Below are 23,497 nucleotides of genomic sequence, written 5' to 3'. Positions count from 1 at the left end.
TGTCTCCCACTATCCAGCACCTGGTTACCATAGGGACAGCCTACCTCCCTGTGTGCCACTGAGGGAGTATCCACTCGCCAACTGACTGCCCCCCCTTCCCAGCACTCCTTTTTAAAGTAGTGTGCCCAGAATGATGGAGGTCTAATGTGGTACAGCAAACCACTACCAGCATTAGAAGTCATAAAGCATTTATTAAAAAGAAAATGTCCACATGTGTATTCTTAGCACCGCACCAAATTGAGCAAGGGATCCAAACAAAAAGGGTAAAACACAATTCCTCTGTCCCTCCCTCTGTACATGCCCTAGTGGATCTTTGTATAAGGCAGGCTCTTTAGCTTAAAAGGTTACAGCTGTTATACAGCATTCCCATTACCTTGAAGCCTCTGCTCAGGCGTCAAGACTGGCACATGGCAATGGCCGCCTCCTACAGGCCTTGAGGGAATTAGCACAAAAGGGACCCCCTCCTTGCTCCCAGGAATTTTATCATCTCTATTTCTCCTCCCACTAACCAGGCCAGGGCAGGTCAAAGAAGCTTTTCCTGAAGTCTTTCTCGCCTCTTAAGTCCTTCCAATCTCTGTTCCCTGATAGATATCACCCGTCTAACTGAAGGTGTGTGTGCAACTTGACCATCTCACTGTGTTCTGCCAGGCCTACCATTTGCATTCTAAAGGCTTGGTGGGGCAATTGATTCCCCCACCACCACCTGTGCTCTGCAAGAAAGAGAAAAACTTCTTAAAATCCAAGGTGAAGGTTTTGCTCAGTTCAAACCTCCAAAGAAAAATTCATTCCTTCTCAGCTGCAGCCCAAACAAGAGAGTCCTATGGAATTTTAAAGGCTAGCAAATTCATTCTAGCATAAGCTTCCAAAAGCCAGGGTCCACTTCTTAGCTACAGGAAAAGACCTACGGACTAAGAAACAGTGTCTTCCACAGTTATATTAGAAGTCATTTCGAGGACAGCTGTTTCAAGAATCTCTCAATTATTCCTACATTGAGAGAACACCTCAGCAAAACAGACAGACCTACTTCAAATCAGCTCATCCAATGAGGCTTATGGCTCGCATTCAAAACTAAGGGATATGCCCTTATTCTCTTCTAACCTGAATGGAATTAGCACAGCAGAATGAAAGCCATCACAGGAGAACAGAAAAAAACATGCTAAACTCTCTTGGTCTATATTTGAAAGGGGCAAGATTGCATGCATACACTCAGTGTGGAAACACTATTAGACTTCCCTTGCCATATGTTGTACGTAGGGAACTACTCCTAAATCACGTTATACCCTTGCACAAATCTTACAGCATTTCTTATAAAAATACACTCAAATCTTATTCTAAAACTCTTCAGTGGAGTTAACAGAAGTTATTCTCTCTAGATCTCATACTGCATCTTCTGGCAGTACTGCAGAGAAACATTTCTTGTTGGTGTTTTTAAGCTACTGCCTTTGGCCATGGATTGACAGTAGTCAGGCAAGAGATTTTATTTGCTTATTGTAAATAAGTTATTGTATATGAAGCTAAAACCTTTTTACTTGTTTCCTTGACTACATTTTTATTGAATCAAGTAATAAATCTAATTTCTTGATGAAGTAAACAGTTGTGTTCTGATCTGGAGGACATTCTAACCAGTTGTCTCACCCTACATGAATGCCTTGGTCTTCTGAGCCAAGTTTGTGAGAAAGTATACTCTATAGTGGATTGCCAGTGTGGTACAGTGGTTGTAGTATCAGACTAAAGTCTGAGGCCCAACTTCTCTGTGGTGGAAAGTGCTGTCAAGTCATAGCTGACTTATGGCGACCCCATATGGTGTTCAAGGCAAGAGACATTCGGAGGTGGTTTGCTGGCCCAAGGTCATCTAGTAGGCTTCATGTGGAGCAGTGGAATTGAACCCAGTTCTCCAGATTAGAGTCCGCCAACTTCTCTAGTCTGCCATAAAGCTTACTGGGTGAACTAGTCACACTCGCTCAGCCTAACTCTCCTTACAGAGCTGTTGTGAGGATAAAATTAGAAAGGAAGACCAATGTATGCCACCCTGAGCTCTTTGGAGAAAAGGATAAAAATATACTAGACACTGGTGACTGGTTAGAGATTACAAGCTGGGAGAATTCTTAACTCCATATCTCGGATCTTCTCTCCACAATATACAAGAAATCCTACTACTCTAAACTCAGCAGATGGGGGCAACTATTGATTTTGTATGCATTTTAGATTGGATTTAGCCTCATTGAGTAAGTTAGAGAAATCAGACACTTAGGTAACCCAACATATGAAGTGAACCCTAGGCTGACAGGGTAAGGTGGAGATCAAAGATAGCTCAAAAGCTATAAAGCCTTTTCCTTTGGATCATCTGAGTTAAGCTACAAGTTTTTCTCTACTTGCCTAAAGTTAAAATAAAGATACTAACAATGAATGGATTCCCCCTCCCCATAACAGGACTTGCAGCCAACTGAATTCTACCATAAAAAGTGTCCACAGATATAAAGCAAAGGTGATTTCCCAGTTAGCAAATGCATCCAACTGTTCACTGCAAAAATAAACCCAGACCTCTTCACCATAGCCAATTGTACAACAGTTATAGTCTAGCTTGAGCTAGTTAGAACTTGGAAGCTAAGCAGGGTTGGTCACAGCACAGACACTACTTGGACAAGAGACCACCAATGGGGTTGCTGCATAGAGGAAGGCAATGGCATACCACCTCTGCTTGTCTCTTGCCTGGAACATCACATGGATGCATCCAACTTAATGGCACATTCTTCTACTTTCTACAGTAAGATCCTACTACCAGACTTATGTACACTGTACTTACAATACTGCAAAGTCCTGAATGTTTTCAGCTACTGTACGAAGGAAGCTCAAAATCTCATGGGACAGACCACTACTATTCGAAAATAAATGTTCAGTCTAAATTATTTCCACATCAAGCTATTAGTTTCACGCCACTTTTCTTAAAGAATGAAACCAATGAGAAATGCCAGAAGACATGACAATATGTAGAATGTACATCCACTAACTCACGCAGAAGTGTTCACAGCCATCTATATGTTTGGTGCCATCTACAAACAAACCTCTCATTACCAGAACCAGTTTATTACAATGTATGATCATGCCACAGAAAACAAATTTCTCATAAAAACTGATTTCCCTAAAAATAAAAATCTGCTTTCACAATCCCAGAATGAATCAAGTTACACCTTACCCCAGCTCTCCACAGAAGGCCACCATAGCATCAAAATCTGACATCATAGCTTTATCTGATTCTTTCAAGGTGCCTCGCTTCTCCTAGAAAAAAGAAAAACAAAACAAGTCAAACTAGCTATATCCAGAAGTAGACAGAAACAAGGTGTTGTCTTTTATGTGCAAATGTGACATGTCTCCAAGCCAAAGATGGAGGAGCCAAAATAGATGGTGCTAAACAAAGACATACCTATGCTGGGCATTTCAGAAACCTGATGGAATAAAAAAAATCAGTGGGATAGGGTTACTGCTAACTATAAACTTTACAGACAAAAACAAAAGGAAGGATGTAGCGGGAGTGATGTAGCTTGTATGTCAAAGAAGGCATACAAGTCCAATCAAATTAAAAAATCAATAGGAGAAACGTTCCATTACAGAACTGATATGGGTGGAAATCCAGGCATAGGAATATATTCTGAATTTGATCTTAAAATGAAGAAAGCAACAAGGGAGGCAACCAAAGGAGAAAATGTAATGATTTCACCCACCCTCACAACGACTTGGTAAATGCATGTTTAGTTTAAGAGACATAATTTCTAGATACCATAAATGACTGTGATATGAAACAATTACAGCCCATTCCTGAGCTTTCGGCAGCTGGGGACGGCATGGCCGAGGCGCTGCTGTGGTGCCTCCAAAGCCATTTTTTGGTCGCCGAAAGGCTTTACAAAGCTTTTTGGCAGCTTTTAATTTTTTTAATGGGGCATTTTGCAATGCTGTTCTCCCCACTGGCATGCCGGGCCAAAAGGGGACAGGAAGCTGCCTACTGGCAGCTCCGCCTCCGGTACGCCCCAGAAATGCCCCCCCAGGAGGCCAGTGCAGGGCTTTGCACCAGTTGGACACCAGCAGAAGGCCCAGCCGGCGTCCTTGGGAGGTGCTGTTGCGGCGACGCTTGGAGACTGGTGTCCAGGTCCCCCCACCAGCGTCCCCTGCCAGCGTCTGAGCCCACCTGGACAGCGTACTTGGGACGGCCACCGCCGGCCATCCACTTACACCAGCGCAGCCCCTTTTTGACCTCCAAAGGACTTTCGTCATGGAACAAACTAGAGGAGTAGAAACCCTTGACTTAATCCTGAATGATAGTCATGCTCTGGTGAGACAGGTAAACAACATTGAACCAGTTGGGAACAGTGACCACAGTTCTATTAAGTTCAGCACTTACATAAAAGGAAAGTTGCTCAAAAGGTCCAAGATGGCCACAATTGATTTCAAAAGAGGAAAAATTTCTAAAATGAGGGGATTAGTCACAAGGAAGATGCAGCGGGAAGTAAGCAGGGTCAAGATGCTTAGAAGTTAATCAATTTCACAATCCTTTAAACTTAGATATGGTATATAACACAGATTAGGCCCAACACCATCAAATCTAAGAAAATACCCACAACATTAATAAGCAAAGTTAAGAAAACTATAAAAGGCAAAAAGCCTCCCTAAAATCGAAGTTTTGCCTGTATAGGGTATAGTGATTAGAGTGTTGGATGTGTACAGCATGATGGGTGTAGAGGTTAAAATGTCTGTTGAGGATCTGGGTTCAAATCTTCTCTTTGACCCAGGGTGCTTATCTCATTCCTACAGCTGCATCTCATAACAGCTAGAAGCTTCTAGTGCTGGTTCTTGAAAGAGAATTCATAGTCAAAACAAAGAAGCTTCCCGGTGAAAATAAAATGAAAATTAAATAACTGGAGGGTGACAGCTTTCTTTACAAGGTGAGGACTTCCAAAAATCATAGCCGAAGGTATTTACGTATATCCATGACACTGTGTGTGTGTGTGTGTGCGCGCGCGCGTGCCGTCAAGTGGCAGCCGACTTATGGCGACTCCTTTTTGGGGGGGTTTTCATGGCAAGAGACTAACAGAGGTGGTTTGCCAGTGCCTTCCTCTGCACAGCAACCCTGGTATTCCTTGGTGGTCTCCCATCCAAATACTAACTAGGGCTGACCCTGCTTAGCTTCTGAGATATGACGAGATCAGGCTAGCCTGGGCCATCCAGGTCAGGGCAACCATGACACTAACACTATTTAATTCGTTTATACGTTACCTGCAATCACTGAAGTGGGCAAGCTTGCAGATAAACCACATTCAGGATGATGAATATCAAAGCACAATATGAACAGCTCTAAGAGGCTCTCTCCAAACTGAGTGAGTAGGCAACAACGTGGCTATGAGTGTAAAGTGATGCAGATTTTGGCGAAAAAATCCTAATGGGATCTGAACTTGCGTTGACTCAGGAGGAAAGTGGTCTTGGTGTCATGGTAGCTCAGTGAAAATGTAACTCAGTGAACAGCAGCAGCAAAAGAAGTTGACGCTACAGACTGAATGAAGACAATGGTCAGAAAAAAGGAGTCGTTCGCGTGATATGCGATTAACTTATATTCACTGCCACAAAGTCATTACCTTCGATAACTTTAAAAGGGAATTACATAAATTCATAGAAGATAGCTCTGTCACAGGCTAAATGGAACCTCCTTCTTCAGAGGCAGCGTACTTCTAAATACCAGCTGCTGGGAGGCAGAAATAGGAAGAGGCTTTGGCTCCATGACCTGCTTTGAGAGTCTTGGAGGCCCACAAGCAGAGAATGGGGCCGAAGCCTCTCCCTCTTGCTATCTCGCAGGAGCAGGTTCGCCACTGCACAAAATAGCATGCTGCACTAGCTGGTCCAGCTCAGATTTTCTTAAGTTTGGTAACACTGGAATCCCTGTGGAGTCAATGGGAAGTCATATAGCCTTCTGCAGCTCTGCTTCTCTACCTCACCTAAGGACACATCTGTGTCCTCTTACCCTCCATCCTGCTCCAGTAATACTGCAGCAGTCAGCTCCACATTCAGCTACTCTTAGGGGAAATCTGCAGGCCTACACGCCTGCCATGCTCAAGGCAGCTCACAAACTAAAAATTGTGTTGCCAATTACACTCAATGCAGAAGCAGAATTCTAAGGTAGGCTACAGATAATACATATTCGGGCCAAAGATCATTACCAAGGTAGACTAATTGGGCAGAGAATGGAGCCAAATTGAACAATAGTGCACAAAGCTCCTACCTGGAGTTTAGCAATTTCTTTCTTGATTAAGAAGCTGAGTTGATCCCTGTCAGTCCGAGAGTAATAAAGGCGACAAAAGGATGTCTTCCCATCTCTTCCAGCCCTTCCTGATTCCTGATAATATCCAGCCATAGACTTTGCCATATTCCAATGTGCAACAAATCTACATGGTGTAAGACAATAAAGCCATTACATTCCAATACGCATCACATACAGAACTGAATGCAAATGCAAGGCCAACCTAAACCTAGTCCACTCCGTGACAAGATACTTTTTCCTCATGAGCATCTCATCAATGAAGAGGGGAAGGGAAATATACTCTAGCAAGTTCTTCCAGGTGTTAATGAACTTTTTTTTTTTTAACCATCAGGTTGCAGCTAACTTGTGGAGACCCACTAGAGTTTTCAAGGCAAGAGACATTCAGAGGCCATTTCCTGCCTCTACACAGCAACCAGAGATTTCCTTGGTAGTCTCCCATCCAAGTACTAGCCAGGATTGACCCTGCTTAGCTTCCAAGATATGATGAGGTCAGGCTAGCATGGGCTTTCCATGTCAGGCTTAAGGGAACTATACTGGAAAATAAACAACACTTCTCCCATTTGGGATGACTTTGCACATACCTAACATTGGCTTTGTCAACTCCCATGCCAAAACTGATGGTAGCAACAATTACAGGAACTTTCTCCTCCATCCATTCATTCTGAACCAATGTTCTGTCTGCTGCCTTCAATCCTGAGGAAAGGCAAGGAAGGGAAGCTATCCTTATGTCCTCATCACCAATGGTAATAATGTCACACGTTTTACATTCACATGTTTGTCTTTGAATCTGTCTGTATACCATTCCCATGTTGCTTTGCCAGCCTGTGTGAGAAAAGCATCAGGGGATCTGAGGCTTGACTCTGGAAACTCACAGCATGAAGCTGTGACATAAACTAGCCACATAGCTGCCTTGGTGGCCTTTTGGGAAGAAAGGCAGGATATAAATTGTGTAAATAAATCAACAACCCCAAATTGTGTGAACACAGGCTCCAGAACAGGGTTGTACTGTATCAACACTTGTGACCAGGAGACAGGAGTTAGCTAAACTAGCATAAAAACTAGGAGCTAGGCCTTCTGCCCTTGCCTAATCAACAGAGCAGAACTTCCTGTTTGCTATACCACCAAGCTCCATCCCCAAACTGCCAAAAGCTTGGGTTGAAGAGTGCACACCAAGTCTGGGTTGTGGCACACCTGCCTGTGATTCCAGCCTGGCCCTGATGAGATGTATTGCTGGAAGCCACAGAAGGAGAAAGTAATGTGCCCATTGTATGGAACTGTGGATATTTTCCCCAGCAGAAACCACTGTGTCTTTCCCCCCACCGCCCCAAATACAAACCAAGAGATTTCTCTGAGTACCTTTGAGGCATCAACATCCAATGCACCAATACTCTGCATCTACCCCCTTTTTACATTTTACAAACCTCTTACCTGTAACCGTCAGACTAAAGGGAAAGAAGATAGCGGCCTGTGGAAAGGAAGCAAAACAAAGGAGAAGGTGGGGGCAAAGGGGAAACAGACCAGAGGAAGGGTAGGAAGAAGAAACAAAGTGAAAGGAAAAGCTAGCCTAAAGCAAAACAAGAATGGGAGTTCAGAAAAGAATGGGAGTCCAGGATAAGACAGCACATCAATACAAGGGGCCAAGAGAAAGGCTGCAGGATCCAGGGACCAAGGGGAAAGTTGAGGAGGCAGTTGTGACTGACTAAGGGTTAATGTCTGTCAGTGACTGTATGTGAGAGGGAGTGGGCGGAGCTTACGGGATGAGACTTAGCTGCTGGGGGGAAAGGGTTTTTTTACTCAGTTCTGGTGTGATGGGTTGTGCCTAGCATGACTGGGGGGGAAACAGAGAGTGTTTGGAAGGAAAAGAAGGTCCCTACTCTAGTTACAGGGGTGGGGGGAGAATAGTCTAAGGAAAGAGGTATTCCTGGCCCAAGTATTGTGAGAGAATTACTTTAAGCGCTGTGAAGTAATTCCACTGAGAGAAAAAGGAAGGAAGAAGGGAGTATCTCCATATTTCCTAGTTTTAGGTACCAGAGTATACACATGGACCTCTGTGTGCATGTTCTGGGACTAAGCTACCTTAAAGAGTTGGAAATCTGGGTTAAGTAAAATAACATCTGTGCTGTACTTGTTGAGCAACTCATTATTTATATAGAAAATTTGTACCTTTCCTTAATACTAGTTTTTCCTCCAATACCTTTCCCTGTGTGAAGTATAATAAAATTCTGTTATTTTATTGTTGAACTGAATAAAGCCTCTGGCGTCTCAATTATCTGAAGTCAAACGAAGTAGGAGACGAGGGAGAGATTCCCCCCATATCACATCAGTCAATAGGGAATTGATATAGTCACATGCCATGTGGAAAGACTTATCTCAGATATTATTTTTCCTGCATTTTATGATCTAGGGACATAGGTAGAGAACAATATTTCTTAACAACTGCTACCCAAAATCCTTTAACTGGAGATGCCATAGATTGAATGTTCTGCAAATCAGTGTGCCACAGTCCCTCAATTGTTCTCTGTCTTTTAATAATAAGGTTTAGGAAGGGCCTTGTTCTCTAGACAGTAAATTCAGTATGCTGCTGAATTTGTACTGAATTTGTGTACCAAAGAAAGGAAAAGTTAGAATCAGTCCTTGTCATTGCACTTAAATTGGAACTTATTCAGCCCTTGGGCTAAAAATAAGGACTAGGCAACTCTTTTGCTTATAAAAAGTAAATAAATACAAAGCAGCTGAGATGGAGACACATATTACCTGCGTGATAGGCCTTGGCTCTCACTCCCCTGTGACTTAGCTCAATAGCTAACTGCTCACAGACTTCTCTCATCCGGCAGTAGATAATTCCACAGCCCAAATAGCCCTGCACAAGAGGAAGAAAGAGCAAACAATTGCAAGTGTTATAAGAAATTCCACAGATGTGGCTAATCAATGTTACAGATTTAAAGTGTCAAAAGAGCTGGCGAACAATGGAAACAGCTTTCAAGTGCATGCTTTGTAGTCAGCTTGTACCTGAAAGACTCACTATTCCATCTACATACACGAATATGGAACCTGATGAAGAATTCCCCCCACCCTCAGAACATATTTAACTTAAATTTAAGTTCTAGTCCTTGTATCTGTGGGAAAAGATTTAATAATGCATTAAAAAAAGGTAAAGGTAGTCCCCTGTGCAAGCACCAGGTCATTACTGACCCATAGGGTGACATCCCGACGTTTACTAGGCAGACTGTGTTTACGGGGTTGTTTGCCATTGCCTTTCCCAGTCATCTACACTTTACACCCAGCAAGCTGGGTACTCATTTTACCGACCGCAGAAGGGTGGAAGGCTGAGTCAACCTTGAGCTGGCTACCTGAAACCAACTTCCGCCGGGATCAAATGCAGGTCGTGAGCAGAGCTTGGACTGCAGTACTGCAGATTACCACTCTGCACCATGGGGCTCTCGTGCATAGGCAGTTTTTATTACAATATATACTGAATACTCAGAAAGCGAAATGGCTTTCACTGGCCAAAGTTGTTATTCTCTGAACACCTCTATGTTATCCTAGATCTCGATTCGCCCACTACCCTTGCTTTCCCGCCACAGTATTCCAAATTTTGTGAAAATCCAAATTAAAGTTATGGCAACTGGATATGTGTAAAGTACTAATTGTACACACACACACAGTGCAGACTACTAGCATTTAAACATTACCATGATACTACTTATCAATTTTAATAATTAAGGTTGCAGTCCTATGCACACCTGCTTAGGAATAAGAATGCCCTTACATCTGCCAATTTGTTTTTCAGTTGTTTTATCGAGGGAAAACAATGTTCATGTGAACAATGCAAATTAAAACGTATTGTTCTCTGGGTTCTCAGGGGTTTACCCTTTTTATTCTGTGATAACAACTTTTAGGAAATCTAGGTTTCGGTCCGCAGTTCTTCCTTAGAACTAGCATTCTGCAACGTTTAGAGTGTCTGACTAGGATCTAGGAGACTCCAGCTTCAAATCTCCACTCTGCCACGGAAGCTCGCTGGGTAACTTTGGGCCAGTCACACTCTCAGCCTGACCTACCTCACAGGAGGCTATTGTGAGGATAAAATAGAGGAGAACAACATAAGGTTCTCTGGAGAAAAGCAGGCTATAATGATATAAGCTGCCTAGAGTTTATACAACAAAGGCAGGATAGAACATTTTAAAACAAAGTTAAAATGCTGCCTTGTAGAGATTTAACCTACCCCAGTAGTGTTCTTCTGCCCAAGAGCCTTCAGACAGAAATCTTTCAGGTTTTCATAAGGATCCGTTAAGAGCTCTTTATATTGCACAGAATAGAACAGGTTGGACCTGAAACAAGACGTCTTGAAGGTGGCAACAGGCAGCTTTAGTTTTAGAGATGCTACAATGTCATCTTGAACTTGCTTGGTAGCTGTGGCAGTCAAGGCTACACATGGTGCACTGGGTATACGACGACGCAGGGAACCAAGCCGCAGGTAGTCTGGCCGGAAGTCATGTCCCCACTGGGAGACACAGTGAGCCTCATCAACTATCAGATAAGTCAGAAGATTTCGGGACACCAGAACCTCCAAAGTGGGCTGAAAGGAAGAGGACGCTGCCATCTCTGGTGTGATGTACAAGAGCTTTATCTGGGGTTTCTCACTCGTCAAGTCAGCAAGGATGGTCTTTTTCTCCTGAACAGAAATTTTGGAGTTTAGAGAGCTTACTTTCACATTCAGCGAAAGCAAATGATCCACTTGGTCCTATTGGAGAAGAAATAAACATATTTTGAAGCAAGCATCTTTGTCACCAAAATAGCTGCAACAAAGAGTTAGTAATAATCAGCTGAAATTAACACACAAGTCCAACTGTTTTCCAAACTTGTCCGAATGCTCTGTTATTTCATATTCCTTTGAAGTGAATATCATTACATGGCACACTTAATCGGGAGGTGGGGAGACAATGGCTTAACTTTGATAGAGATACATTATCGAGAAGAATTTACAGTATGTCCTCATTCTTTGAAGTAACTAGAGAACATCCCCAAAAAAGCTGAGATAGGTGTGTACAATTTTCACTGGGTTATAGTATATCAACACTAAATTGCACAAATGAATACATTATTGATGCAGTGGCTAACAAAGCACTTCAGATAAGGCTGGACCAGCTAACAGATCATCGGTTTCAATACTCGGAGATTTTTCTTTGGTCTCTGAATTGGACCACAACAAGCTCTTCCACAAAGCCAGCCTCCCCCATCAGTTCACATATTCTTTTATCTCACTTAACAGGAGATGTTACCTGAATCAGTGCAATTAAAGGTGAAATGACAATGGTGATGCCTGATGCCAGGACTGCAGGAAGCTGGTAGCACAGAGATTTCCCTGCCCCAGTGGGCATACATATAAAGACGTCCTTTTCACCTGCAAAAGCATCATTCAAGACTTTTTAAAACATTACTTGGAATTTGCTCTTACGGCCTGGATACCAAGTCTTTGAGGGGAGAACAGATAGCATTTTTGAAATAGTTATGTAAATACACTACTGGTAAGACAAGTACAAGAAACTACCTTTTTGATAGTTACCATCTTACACTACAATCCTGTGCATCAGAAAGACCTGCACTGGAAAAATGCAGCCATAATGGGCAGATTACCTCTGGCATCAGCAAACCACAGGAACACATCTACCACCAACAGAAGTTAGAAGACCCAGTTCAGGAGTAGTCTATGCCTCTTTAGACAATCAAACTGATACCAGCATCACCAAATTCTGGGCGTGGAACTTCTCTGCTGCCAATGGCAAAATACCACCACTGGAGGTATGTTTTCTATTATTCCTTTGATTTGTTAAGGACCAAAGCCTGCATGATGCAGGGGATTAAGTTTAGATGTGCATGACACAGGTTCAAATCCTTACGAAGTTAAATAGCTTTATAAAAGTCTCACAATCTCTCAGACAAAACTGCTATACAACATTGTCCTGTAAGGATTAACCAAAACACAAACAAACATGCTGCACAGGAAAAGAAGCCAGAAGACATGTGCACAAGACTGGATCAGGCTCCTTCACAAGGCTGCTGCGCTTAAAACCTTCACACTAGTCCATGCTTCATAGATTTTCAAAAGAGTTTTCAAACCTAGCATAACGTTCAAACTACCGACCTAACTATCTGACATGTGTATACTATGTAGTCCTGGAGGCTGCAAGTGAACAGAAGTCTCTCATTTTGGAGACCTCACAAAAACGAGAACCATGTACATTAGCAAATTAAGGCTGAAATCCTATGCCTACTTGCTTGACAATGTCTCACTAAACTCAGTGGGGCTCGCTTATAAGCAATGCATATAGGATTGTTTCCCATATAACAATATAGCAAGATATGTTGTTCCATTAAAGAGTCTCACCCGATAGTCATGCTACCAACTTAATTATTCCTGGGAGACAAGAATGCTATAACTAGAAAGGTAAACACAGAGGACGTAAGTGATCTGGCCAAGAATCCACTTGTTCTTCAAGTAAAAGCTCCTTAGGAAACTGGTAATAGAACAAAGAGCAAGAGAGGTGTGCAAATTTTGCTTTCGAAAACTTCTGCTGCAAACTAAGCATTCCTTATATAGAACACAATGCTACTAAACTGCACTGACTTTCCAACGGTGTTATTAAACATAATGAATCCAGATGGTTGTTCAGTGAGAAGTCCGGTTTTTTAAAGTGTATTTACATCTAGCAAAAAAATTTTTTTCATAGCATACCAAAGAAAGAGAGACAAAACCATTCATCCTCTTATTGATAACAAAAATATATTTATGTTTCTGAAAAAGCCAACTACAATTTACCTTTAGCCACTGTCATTATTGCCCTTTCCTGCAATGAAGTCTTGAAAGAATCAAATCCAAAAACTTTTTTCAGAGTTCCTCGAACTCTGCCTTCCAATCTTGCAGAAAAGCAGTCGTTCATTTTACAGGGAGATACTGGGGATGATTCAAGGCAAGGATAAGGAGAGGATCTTATCACTTTTACTTACTTCTACAGCAACCCATCGCCAAGACCTGAGTCTCAAAAATGACAGGCTAAATAGCTCTATTAACATATACATAGGCTTTCTGTAGCCGAGTTTTCTTTTGCAGCAAGCATAAGCACATTATTTACATTCACTACACTAACCTAGTTCTTCATATATCAACAGGAAAGTCAAAAACAGAGACAGGGCAGGAGGAAGGTTATGTGGGAACCAAAAGATCTACTAACAGTGAACACACCAGCTAATTGTGCTTTTCTGAGCACTGTTATAGTTAACTCAAAACTCCATATTTTCTGGTCTCCTTTCGTTTCCACAAACCTTCTATATCCCCATGTCTGCTTTTTATCCTATCGGTTTCTAAGCCTGGCCCTATGCTTCTTTATGCGACCCTGAGATTCACTCCGTACTTTCAGCTCCGGGGAGGGAGGACGAAAGCAAAGGAAAGGAGACCAACACCCACAATCACCCCACGACTGGATAAGCGACCCTCCTGCTTCCCTGCTATGGCCTTTTCATTACTCCCTCTCCTCGTGCTACTTTTTAGCATCGAAGTATCAGATGGTGACGAACAGAAACTTGGGAACCCCAACCCTCCACTTCCGTTGACGGAGTAAAGCTTCCACAAGCAGGAATTATCTCCACGCAACCCAGCCCCTTTTTCAGTTAAGAGGACTCAGAGCGCTCATTCCCAGCGCTGTCGCGGCAGCACCGAAGTCTAACAATTTCCACACTCTCTACTTCTACATATTCCTCTCCGACCCTCTGAAGTCTCCCACTCTCTATCCTTCCGCCATAGTTGTTCGGTCCTTCAGTTACTGACGCGCGTGTTCAGCTTCCGGCAGGAACTTAGACAGCCGGTATTGCCTGGGCGCGAACTGATGACGTCAACCTTGTGTTTTAGCAAGGCGTGGCGTGGCTAAAAAGAATCATTTGAGAATGATTCTTCCGCTCTCACAAAAATAGTCTCAAGGCGGGTTTTCCTTTTCATCTCTCCTCGAGGCGGCGGAGGAGAGCTTGAAGAACTTTATTCGTGTTCGGCTGCGTCTTGTTACTACGGCGACCGCTTCGCCGGCGGCGGAGTGTGACGTCACTCGCGCGCGCCGGAAGGTCACCGAGTAAAGAAGGAGGAGGAACGGGAAGATGGCGGCCGCGAAGAAGAGCGTTCTTTCTTCGTTGGCTGTTTATGCGGAGGATTCGGAGCCAGAATCGGACAGTGAAGCCGGAGGGGCAGGCAGCGAGCGAGGAGCAGTCTCGGGTGAGGCCTTAGCGGGGTTTCGGGGGTGGGAAAAATCCAGTCTCTCGGGATGGATTGAAAGGAGCGGGGCCGTTGGGTTGCTGTTTGTACGTGTCTAACTGGGCCGCATCCGCGGAGAGCAAATATGCTTGTCAGGCTAAATGCACTACTTTCCGCCTTCCTATACGGAAGATTGAATGAAAGCCATTTGCGGACAGAGCTTGCCCCTGCGGGAATGGTGAAATTGAATTCCTTGGGCCTGTCCTTTGCAGTTGTTGCTTTTGTGCGGGTGTGTGCGAAGTGCCTTCAAGTCGCAGCCGACTTATGGCGACCCCTTTTGGGGTTTTCATGGCAAGAGTAGCTGATCCCAATTCATTGACCCACTGTTTGTAAACAGGGAATGGCTCTCTGATGAGATCAGGACATCCTATTTTGTGACCACGCAAAAATAATTGGGTCAGTTGCAAGGTTCTTACAGTTAGCAGTCACGTATCGTGAATGGTGTGTAGCTTTCCTTAATGGCTGATTTGGGATGATTTTATCCCATTTTATTTATTTGTGCTCAGTTTTATCCAAATGTATGTTCTTCCTTTTTATATGCTAATGAAGGCTGGTGTTGTGTGGTTTGCTGTTTAATTTCCCATGTGTGTTTACTGGATTGGGGGGGATTTGAGCATATTACATTGTTCTACACAGAACTGGGGTATTGCTTTGTTTAGCGTGGTATTGTCTACTGTCTCTGGTAGAGATTCAAAGGCTTTCTAGACAGTTTTCCCCCCAAGCCTGTGGCCCTTTTAATTGAAGAGCTGGAATTTGGGATCTTCCACATGTAAATCATAAGCCTTTCTAGTGCGCCTCCCACAAATGTTTTTTGTCTTCTTTTTTGTTCTCTTCCCTCATGATAAGCTAACTGCAGCTCTGCATGCCTCATTCAGACCGCTTCCTTTAACAGTCAAATATCTATAATCATAAGTTAGCTTCTTTGTCTTATGCATAAATAATGGCAGTTTCATATGTAACGCTGCATCAATTTTGTTTTAAAGGAGCTGTAATATTTTACACTTGTGAGACTATGGATCTGAACATTCTAAATTAAAAAGACAACAGTTATTTGCTATAACTTTATAACTGCTGTGGCATAGCACTCTTTGAAGGATATTTAGCATCTTATTTAAATGTATTGAAATGGCTTTTCTATGTAATGTCTAGAAGTTTTGGAGTGTGCATATTTTTTATCACTAAATCTGGATTTTTTCCTCTTTCATTTTGCTTGGACTAGAAGAGAAAGGAGGCCTGGTGTCTGAAGGTTATGGAGAAGATGATTTCAGTAAGCTGGACGGAGAGGAGGATGGTTATGATGAAGATGATGATGAAAACAGTAAGCAGTCGGTAGGTAGTATTTTTTTATGCTAGCCTAGTTCTTCGTATATACGCTTTTCAGTTGTGCCTTCTACTTAACCTAAAATTTTGAATTAAAAATGAAATTTAAGCATGCTGGCTTTTTCTCTTTTGTTTTATACAAGTAATTTTTACTATTGTATGCATGCTTAATATGGACATGAGCTGAATGAGAGATTAATGTGTTCACTTACATAAGTGGAATGTAACAATAAACTAGAGTTCTGCAAATGTGCTGCATTTAATTTCTGTTCTGTATGTACTGAAAGGTTGCATATAAGGCTTTTTGGTGTAGGGTAATGTTTAAGATTACTTCATAACTTCATCTCTTCTGCAGGTAAAATGTGTGGTATAAATGACATAGCTGTGAAGATGTTAATGTTTTGTTCAACTTTAAGAATGCTGTTATCAAGTTTCGTCATCTGTTTAACCAAGCAATACATCAAAGAGGGAAGGTTCCATGCCAGACCTGGATTAGCTACAGGCTGGAGAAAGGGAGGTCATCCTTTCCTGTCATGTATTCCATCAGGATAATGAACTCAGCCTCTGTTTTCCAGTAGTAGAATGGTATCTTTGAATTATGTTATGCTTGTGTTTATCTTTGTCTTTTTTTGGCAGCAGTGAACAAATTCTGTGTTCTCCACTTCATATATATCAACAAGCTGGGGGTGTCTAAGGAATAGTGGAGACAGGGAAGACTTGGAAATCCCACCCTGCATTCCAAAAATCTCCTCCATCAGGATTTTCTTAGCTCTTAGGGCCTTGACCTGGCTGGTTTCCACCCCCCCCCCTTTAATTGTCGCACAGCAAATCTCAATGTTCTGTCCTTTCTAGAGCATATTTAGTCCTCAGGCTGATGCTTGAACTTTTCCTCCTTTTTCTTTTTGTTAACTTACAAAATCATATTTTCCTACATACTTAAGTAGGTGGAGATTCCCACTTTGTCTGTGGATGGCACCATTATACTGTTTTCATAGGGGCCAGCTAGTTTACTATTTGATATAGTTATAGAATTAATCATGTGAAAAAATAAGGTTAACAATGCCAAAAGGAGCAAAGATTGGGGGGGGGCACACATGCTGCTTGGTTTTAACATTATTATTCCAATAGTCCATTTTTTTTCTTTGCAGTAACAATTTTACCTTAGAAATATTGATCCTGAGATTTTTCCCATGGAGTTTAACAGTATCTTTAAAACAGTATTGTAAAATTATTACTGAAATCAACTTACAGAAGGTAACTGTAGCAATCATTTTCCAAAACATTTTCATTTGTTGTGTGGTTTCCATAGTCTTTTTCTGAGAACATTTTCAACTGAAACTATTTGCATTTCCATTTGTTTTACTAACTTGAGAATAGTTCAGTATTACTAGAGTGTGTGAGGTCTTAGCTGAATGTATGTTTGTGTCTGTTGGGGCAGCATAGCTTGCATATATTTGTGGTTGGATATGGTGGTAATCGCATCCTTGGGAACAAAAGTCTTAATTTTAAACAACTTGTCTCCTATTAAATTATAAGTGACATCTAATGTGCAATTGAATGGATTGGGGAGATTTAGCAACTTAAAGAGCATAATGGCTCACTGCTTCCTGAACTGTTTAAATGTCTTGCACCAGTGGCAGCTCTGTTGGTGTGGTACGCTAGGTCAACATTCTTCTCGCCCCTTCTCTAAATGACAGCTTGGAAATTACACACACATATGCAGTTAATCACGATTGAGACACATTAGACTTACATGTTGCCTGAGTAAAAAAGAGTGCCAAACCAATCTTCAGGACCTGTGAAGGTGCTAGTGAAAGTTGTTGTATTTGTAGAAGTATTTTAGCTTACTGTCATTTATTTCAATTACACTGTTTAGCAGAGGCAGCCCTTTTTTTTCTTTAATCATTACTAATGACTTGTCTGTAAAATAAGGAGGCTTTTTTGTTGCTGTTGTTTTGAGAGTGTTTCAGATATTCACAAGATCTGGTTCAGGCATCCATATCTGGTGAGGGGGTCAGGGAGGACCTACTCTCTCACTGTATGTATAGTGGAAAGTAACTTTTAAACAACTTTAAGTGGTCTATAGCATTTAGCTTTACTATAATAACTGGGATATGTATACTTAGAGTTTATACTGCCTCTGTAGCAAACCTTTTCCTTGAGGCACATGTCATCTGTGCCCTGGACTAAAAGATCAATCACTTCAGGGTAAGCCTCCTACATGAACAAAGCATATACTGAAAGGCTGAAGAACATGCCTTTTTCACTGTCACACCAGAGGCTAGGTTTGGTACCTGTTTATGCAGTAGTGTAAGCAGAAGTCAGTTGTTCTGGTCTAATTTTATAAATTTAGGGAATTGTCTAATTTTCTATAAGCAGTTTCGACTGTGGCATTGGCTTAAGCTTAAATGTCTGTAATTTTGAATGTTGGGCTTACAAGAAGAAAGCATACTCGTATTGAATGGGCTTATCGCTGAATGCATTTGGCGTCTATCAAGTGTCAAGCAAAGACAGACTAATATCTATATGCTGAATTCTATGTTACACAGAGGCTAAAATGATACTGTAGTTCTTAAGCAGCCTTTTTATCAGGGTGCAAACACAACCATTCGTTGACTGAGTCTTTTACGATTAAAACAGTATGTGCCCAGTGTAGAAGCCAAGTAGAAAGTACCCAGTTAACACCCTTTTAAGCTCTCTAATGTCAGTAGATTTAGAGGGGTATAGTTCTGTTTAGGATTATATTATTTGGGAGAACTGGATTTATGTTGCTAAAAGAGAAAAGGGTTTTGAGCCTTATAGAACTTTTTAAGAGAAAGGTCAAATTAGTTGTTGGTAATGGAACTTCAGGTCTTGCATGATTTGTATCTTGACTGGTGCTTTTTGGCAAGGTGCACTTGGAACTATGCTTTGGTGGGTGCAAAATCAGGAAGGTGTTACAGCTGCTAGCATGAGTATATCTCTTCTGTAGGTGTGCCCATTTTCATAAGGACTGTGGTGGCATTTTCATGTTCTATGGACATTTAGAATCTATAGGGATGCTCATTTGTATTTCTGTCGCGTCCATTGCTGACTTTTATCTGAATGGACTAAGTTTTCATAATCAACCAAGAGAGGGAGGGCAAGGGCCTGTGAGAACAGCTCAGCTGAACTGAAGGGAAGACACTGGGCTATTTAATGCAAGCCCCTTGCTGCATATGCAAGAAATGGCAAGCCCACTCTTAAAGCTTAATCTTGTAAATTCTTTGTCTTATAGGAAGATGACGATTCAGAGACTGAAAAACCTGAGGCTGATGACCTAAAGGTATTTGGAAGAGTGATGGGGTGGGAATGTACAGTGGCTCTTAATAACATGATTTAGTTCATCATTTGAGTCTTTGGTTCTTAGCTACTTGGTGCTGGATCTTACTGTGGGGCACTAATGGGATGGATCTCTAGTAACCGTTATTGAATAGCTCCACAATTTAAATATTGGAAGCGGCAACTGGGATGACTGCGCTTAGCATGAATTCTCTGATGCTGTGTCCTCTGAGTACTTACAGTGTAACTGAAGGAATCCATGATTTTCCTTACCTCTGTATGGGCAGCTTTTAACATGAATCTGTTAAGAGCTGAATGGTTTTACTGGTCCGTCATGTCTCAAGCAGGTTTTGATTGGGGGCGGGGGTGGCATGTTCAATTAGAATATATTACATACAAAATACAATGTGAATAAAAATCAATGCTTTTCTTTAAAAAATAAAAAAAATGATTTTTAATTTAAATCGGATTTTTTTAGATTATTCCTCAAAAAGCATTTTAACTATCTAAAGATAGTTTTCCATACATTATAGTCCAAAGGTTATTCATCATGAAATAAGGATTCGTTTTTAATTATTTAGCGTGAGGCTGTATATTGATGTAACATTTACATTTTTTGGTAAATGAATTCCACTAATCCATTCACAATGTCATGCTCTTCCAGAGATTTCCGTAAGATTATTTTGAGCAGTTTTTCTATCTAGAAGATGTTATCACAGATGTTTGGTTTTGCAGTTCTCAAAACATTTTTGCTGTGAAGAGGCATATTATCTCTGCGGACACACATTCACAATTTTGAGAAGAGCAAAACCAAGCATCTGTGATAGGAAAAATTGCCCAAAATAATCTTACAGAAACCTCTGGAAGAGCATGATATTTGGTCCATTCCTGAAGGGGGGGGGCAAATGCCCATTGGAGCCAGCGTTACTCTCTACGCAGGCGTCAGTGCCACTTGCACCATGCAAACTGACATGGACATAGGTGTATGGCGACTTATGCCAGCCTCCTTGGACCCCGCTAGCAGCACAGTGTTCAGAAGCCAGCATGGCCCCCCGCCAGTATTTACCTGGCATATCTCCCCGTGCTGGCAGTCTAGGAGGTGCTCCAGGGCCATTCCTGGGGGTCGAGCTGCCTTTAGTCAGCTTCCTAACCCCTTTTGCCCTGGGAACGCCCCCTCACGCTACAGCGTTGCTACAGCAGTTATTTTGCTGGTATAACCTTGCTAAAGGCAATGGGGTTAATTTGCACTTTTCTGTTTCGGATGGGCATTTTTCTCCTTGACTCCAGCCGGTAAGTCTTTGTGGAGGCAGAGCAGCTGCACCGCTCCTGGCCACTAACTGCCCTCCTCTTCCGTAATAGGCTGATTGTGAATGAATATAAAAAAGCAATGCTGGATCAGACCAAGGTCCATCAAGTCCAGGATTCTGTTCCCACAGTGGCCATCCAGATGCCTCTAGGAAGCCCACAAACAAGACGATGGCAGCAGCATTCTCCTGCCTGTGTTCCACAGCATCTAATATAATAGACGTGTTCCTCTTACACTGGAGAGAAGAGAATAGATTAATGGAATTCATTTACCAAAAACATTAAACATTGCATGAATGTACAGTCTCATGCTACATAATTATAGAATCATAGAGTTGGAAGGGGCTATACAGGCCATCTAGTCCAACCCCCTGCTCAATGCAGGATCAGCCTAGAGCAGTGGTCAGCAAACTCATTAGTCAACAGATCCAAATATCAACAGTACAACGATTGAGATTTCTTTTGAGAGCCACTGTCCTACTTGCTTGTCCCTTATCTGGAGATGCCGGGGATTGAACCTGGGACCTTCTGCATGCCAAGCAGATGCTCCACCACTGACCCACAGCCCCTCCCAAATGGTGCAAGTGCAGACTTTCCCCCCTCCCGGTTCCCAAGCCCCCCCCCAAATAAAACGGCAACCGAGGCTGGCTGCCCAACCCTCGGAGGCCCTCCCAGCCCCTTCCCCCCCCAGGAAGGGGGCTCCTCTCCGCCTCCGCCCTCCCGGCACTGGCAGGTGGTCGGCTTGAAAGGTCCAATGAGAGGAGAGATTCGGGGACCCCCCCCCCAATTGCACTCACATGAAGCTGCCTTATACTGAATCAGACCCTTGGTCCATCAAAGTCCATTGTGCCTGACCCCCAGCCAACGGAGTCAGCCTCCAGGAGGGATTCCCCCGCGCCCCACTGCCGCCGCCCTCCCCTCCTTCCCGGGCCGGCTGGGCGAGGCGGCGGGAGCGCACGGGGCTGGCAGCCCGCTCCGGCCCAGCGCGAGGTGGAGCCTACCTCTCTCCCCCCCTTGCAGCAGCAGCCTGGGCGTCCAGCCGCCGCCTCTGATCCTTCCCCGCCTGAGAGAGAGAGGAGGAAAGGCCGGGGGAGGGGGGCGCCGCCTCCCACTCGCCTGCTGGCTCCTCCCGCCTGGGGCGCGCTGGAGCCCGGCGGGAGCGTGGCGCCTCTGCCTGGCGGGGCACGGGGATGCGGAGGAGCCGCTGAGCCGATGGACGGGGGGGTGGGGAGGCGGGTAGCCGGCTTCCTGGCTGGCGGGATCCCACCGGCAGTTGGGCTGGGCCAGGAACCGCAGCCGCCCGGGCCCCGGGGAGAGCTGCATTCAAGGGGCCAAAGATCCGCATGCGGCTCGGGAGCCGCGGTTTGCTGACCACTGGCCTAGAGCATCCCTGACAAGTGTCTCTCCAGCCTCTGCTTAAAGACTGCCAGTGAGGAGGAGCTCACCACCTCCCTAGGTAGCTGATTCCACTATTGAACAACTCTTATTGTAAAAACATTTTTCCTAATATCCAGCCGTTATCTCTCTGCTCACAATTTAAACCCGTTATTGCGAGTCCTATCCTCTGCTGCCAACAGGAACAGCTCCCTGCCCTCCTCTAAGTGACAGCCCTTCAAATTCTTAAAGAGAGCAGTCATGTCCCCCTTCAGCCTCCTCTTCTCCAGACTAAAAATTCCTAACTCCTTCAGCCTTTCCTCATAGGGCTTGTTCTCCAGGCCCCTGATCGTCCTCATTGCTCTCCTCTGCACCCACTCCATTCTGTCCACATCCTTTTTAAAGTGAGGCCTCCAGAACTGCACACAATACTCCAGGTGTGGCCTGACCAATGCTGTATACAGAGGTACTATGATATCTTGCGATTTGGATGTTATGCCTCTGTTGATGCACCCCAAGATCACATTACCGTATATACCCGTGTATAAGCCGACCCGCATATAAGCCGAGGTGCCTAATTTCTCCCCAAAAATGGGGAAAAATTAGGCACCCGCTTATAAGCCGAGGGTCGGCTTATAACCCCTCCCCCCCCAAGACTTACCTTCTGGGCTCCTGGTGGCGGGAAGCGGCGGATCCGGCGGGGGCGGCGGAGCGCCCTCCCCGCGGCCGCAGCGGGCCTCTGAAGGCGGCTCCCGGCCGGGAGAAGGCGGCGGGGGCGGCGGAGCGCCCTCCCCGCGGCCGCAGAGGGCCTCTGAAGGCCGCTCCCGGCCGGGAGAAGGCGGCGGGGGCGGCGGAGCGCCCTCCCCGCGGCCGCAGCAGGCCTCTGAAGGCCGCTCCCGGCCGGGAGAAGGCGGCGGGGGCGGCGGAGCGCCCTCCCCGCGGCCACAGCGGGCCTCTAGAGGCGTCTCCCGGCCGGGAGAAGGCGGCGGGGGTGGCGGAGCGCCCTCCCCGCGGCCGCAGAGGGCCTCTAGAGGCGTCTCCCGGCCGGGAGAAGGCGGCGGGGGCGGCGGAGCGCCCTCCCCGCGGCCGCAGAGGGCCTCTAGAGGCCTCTCCCGGCCGGGAGAAGGCGGCGGGGGCGGCGGAGCGCCCTCCCCGTGGCCGCAGAGGGCCTCTAGAGGCCTCTCCCGGCCGGGAGAAGGCGGCGGGGGCGGCGGAGCGCCCTCCCTGCGGCCGCAGGGGGGCTCTGGAGGCCGCTCCCGGCCTGGAAAAGATGGTGGTGGTAAGTTCCCCCCTCCCTCCTCCCTCCTCCTTCCCCCCCTCTACCGTATTGACCCGCGTATAAGCCGAGGCCAGCTTTTTCAGCCCTTTTTTTGGGCTGAAAAACTCGGCTTATACGCGAGTATATACGGTAGCATTTTTTGTCGCTGCATCACACTGGCTGCTCCACCCATACCCCAAGATCTTGTTTACACACACTGCTGCCCAGAAGTGTATCCCCCCATCAGGTATGCATGTCCCTCATCTCTGTTACCCAGATGTAGAACTTGGCACTTACCTTTGTTGAATTGCATCTTGTTCACATCTGCCCACTTTTCCAGTGT

The 23,497-nt window shown here is 44.4% G+C and overlaps 2 protein-coding genes across 3 annotated transcripts in view; one reads left to right on the top strand and one right to left on the bottom strand.

The window, feature by feature from the left end:
• The window catches only part of RECQL5 (RecQ like helicase 5), a 64,039-nt gene extending 50,754 nt beyond the window's left edge, over positions 1 to 13,285 (bottom strand). The window contains exons 1-7 of the mRNA XM_056856090.1: positions 13,119 to 13,285; positions 11,581 to 11,702; positions 10,524 to 11,042; positions 9,056 to 9,161; positions 6,883 to 6,994; positions 6,263 to 6,425; positions 3,194 to 3,276 (exon numbers count right to left, since the gene is read on the bottom strand). Of these exons, the coding sequence (XP_056712068.1) occupies positions 3,194 to 3,276; positions 6,263 to 6,425; positions 6,883 to 6,994; positions 9,056 to 9,161; positions 10,524 to 11,042; positions 11,581 to 11,702; positions 13,119 to 13,239 (1,226 nt within the window). The 5' untranslated portion in view covers positions 13,240 to 13,285. The remainder of the gene's footprint in view (positions 1 to 3,193; positions 3,277 to 6,262; positions 6,426 to 6,882; positions 6,995 to 9,055; positions 9,162 to 10,523; positions 11,043 to 11,580; positions 11,703 to 13,118) is intronic.
• A 1,152-nt stretch (positions 13,286 to 14,437) lies between these two features.
• The window catches only part of SAP30BP (SAP30 binding protein), a 50,733-nt gene continuing 41,673 nt past the window's right edge, over positions 14,438 to 23,497 (top strand). The window contains exons 1-3 of one of the 2 annotated variants that reach the window (XM_056860110.1): positions 14,438 to 14,558; positions 15,817 to 15,926; positions 19,174 to 19,221. In XM_056860110.1, coding sequence (XP_056716088.1) covers positions 14,444 to 14,558; positions 15,817 to 15,926; positions 19,174 to 19,221 — 273 coding nt within the window. In that variant the 5' untranslated portion in view covers positions 14,438 to 14,443. The remainder of the gene's footprint in view (positions 14,559 to 15,816; positions 15,927 to 19,173; positions 19,222 to 23,497) is intronic. The other variant, XM_056860101.1, reaches the window with a different exon arrangement.

Source organism: Euleptes europaea, chromosome 1 (genome assembly GCF_029931775.1).
Source record: "Euleptes europaea isolate rEulEur1 chromosome 1, rEulEur1.hap1, whole genome shotgun sequence".
In the NCBI taxonomy this organism is placed as follows: Eukaryota; Metazoa; Chordata; class Lepidosauria; order Squamata; family Sphaerodactylidae; genus Euleptes; species Euleptes europaea.
This window is presented reverse-complemented; position numbering and strand designations above follow the sequence as displayed.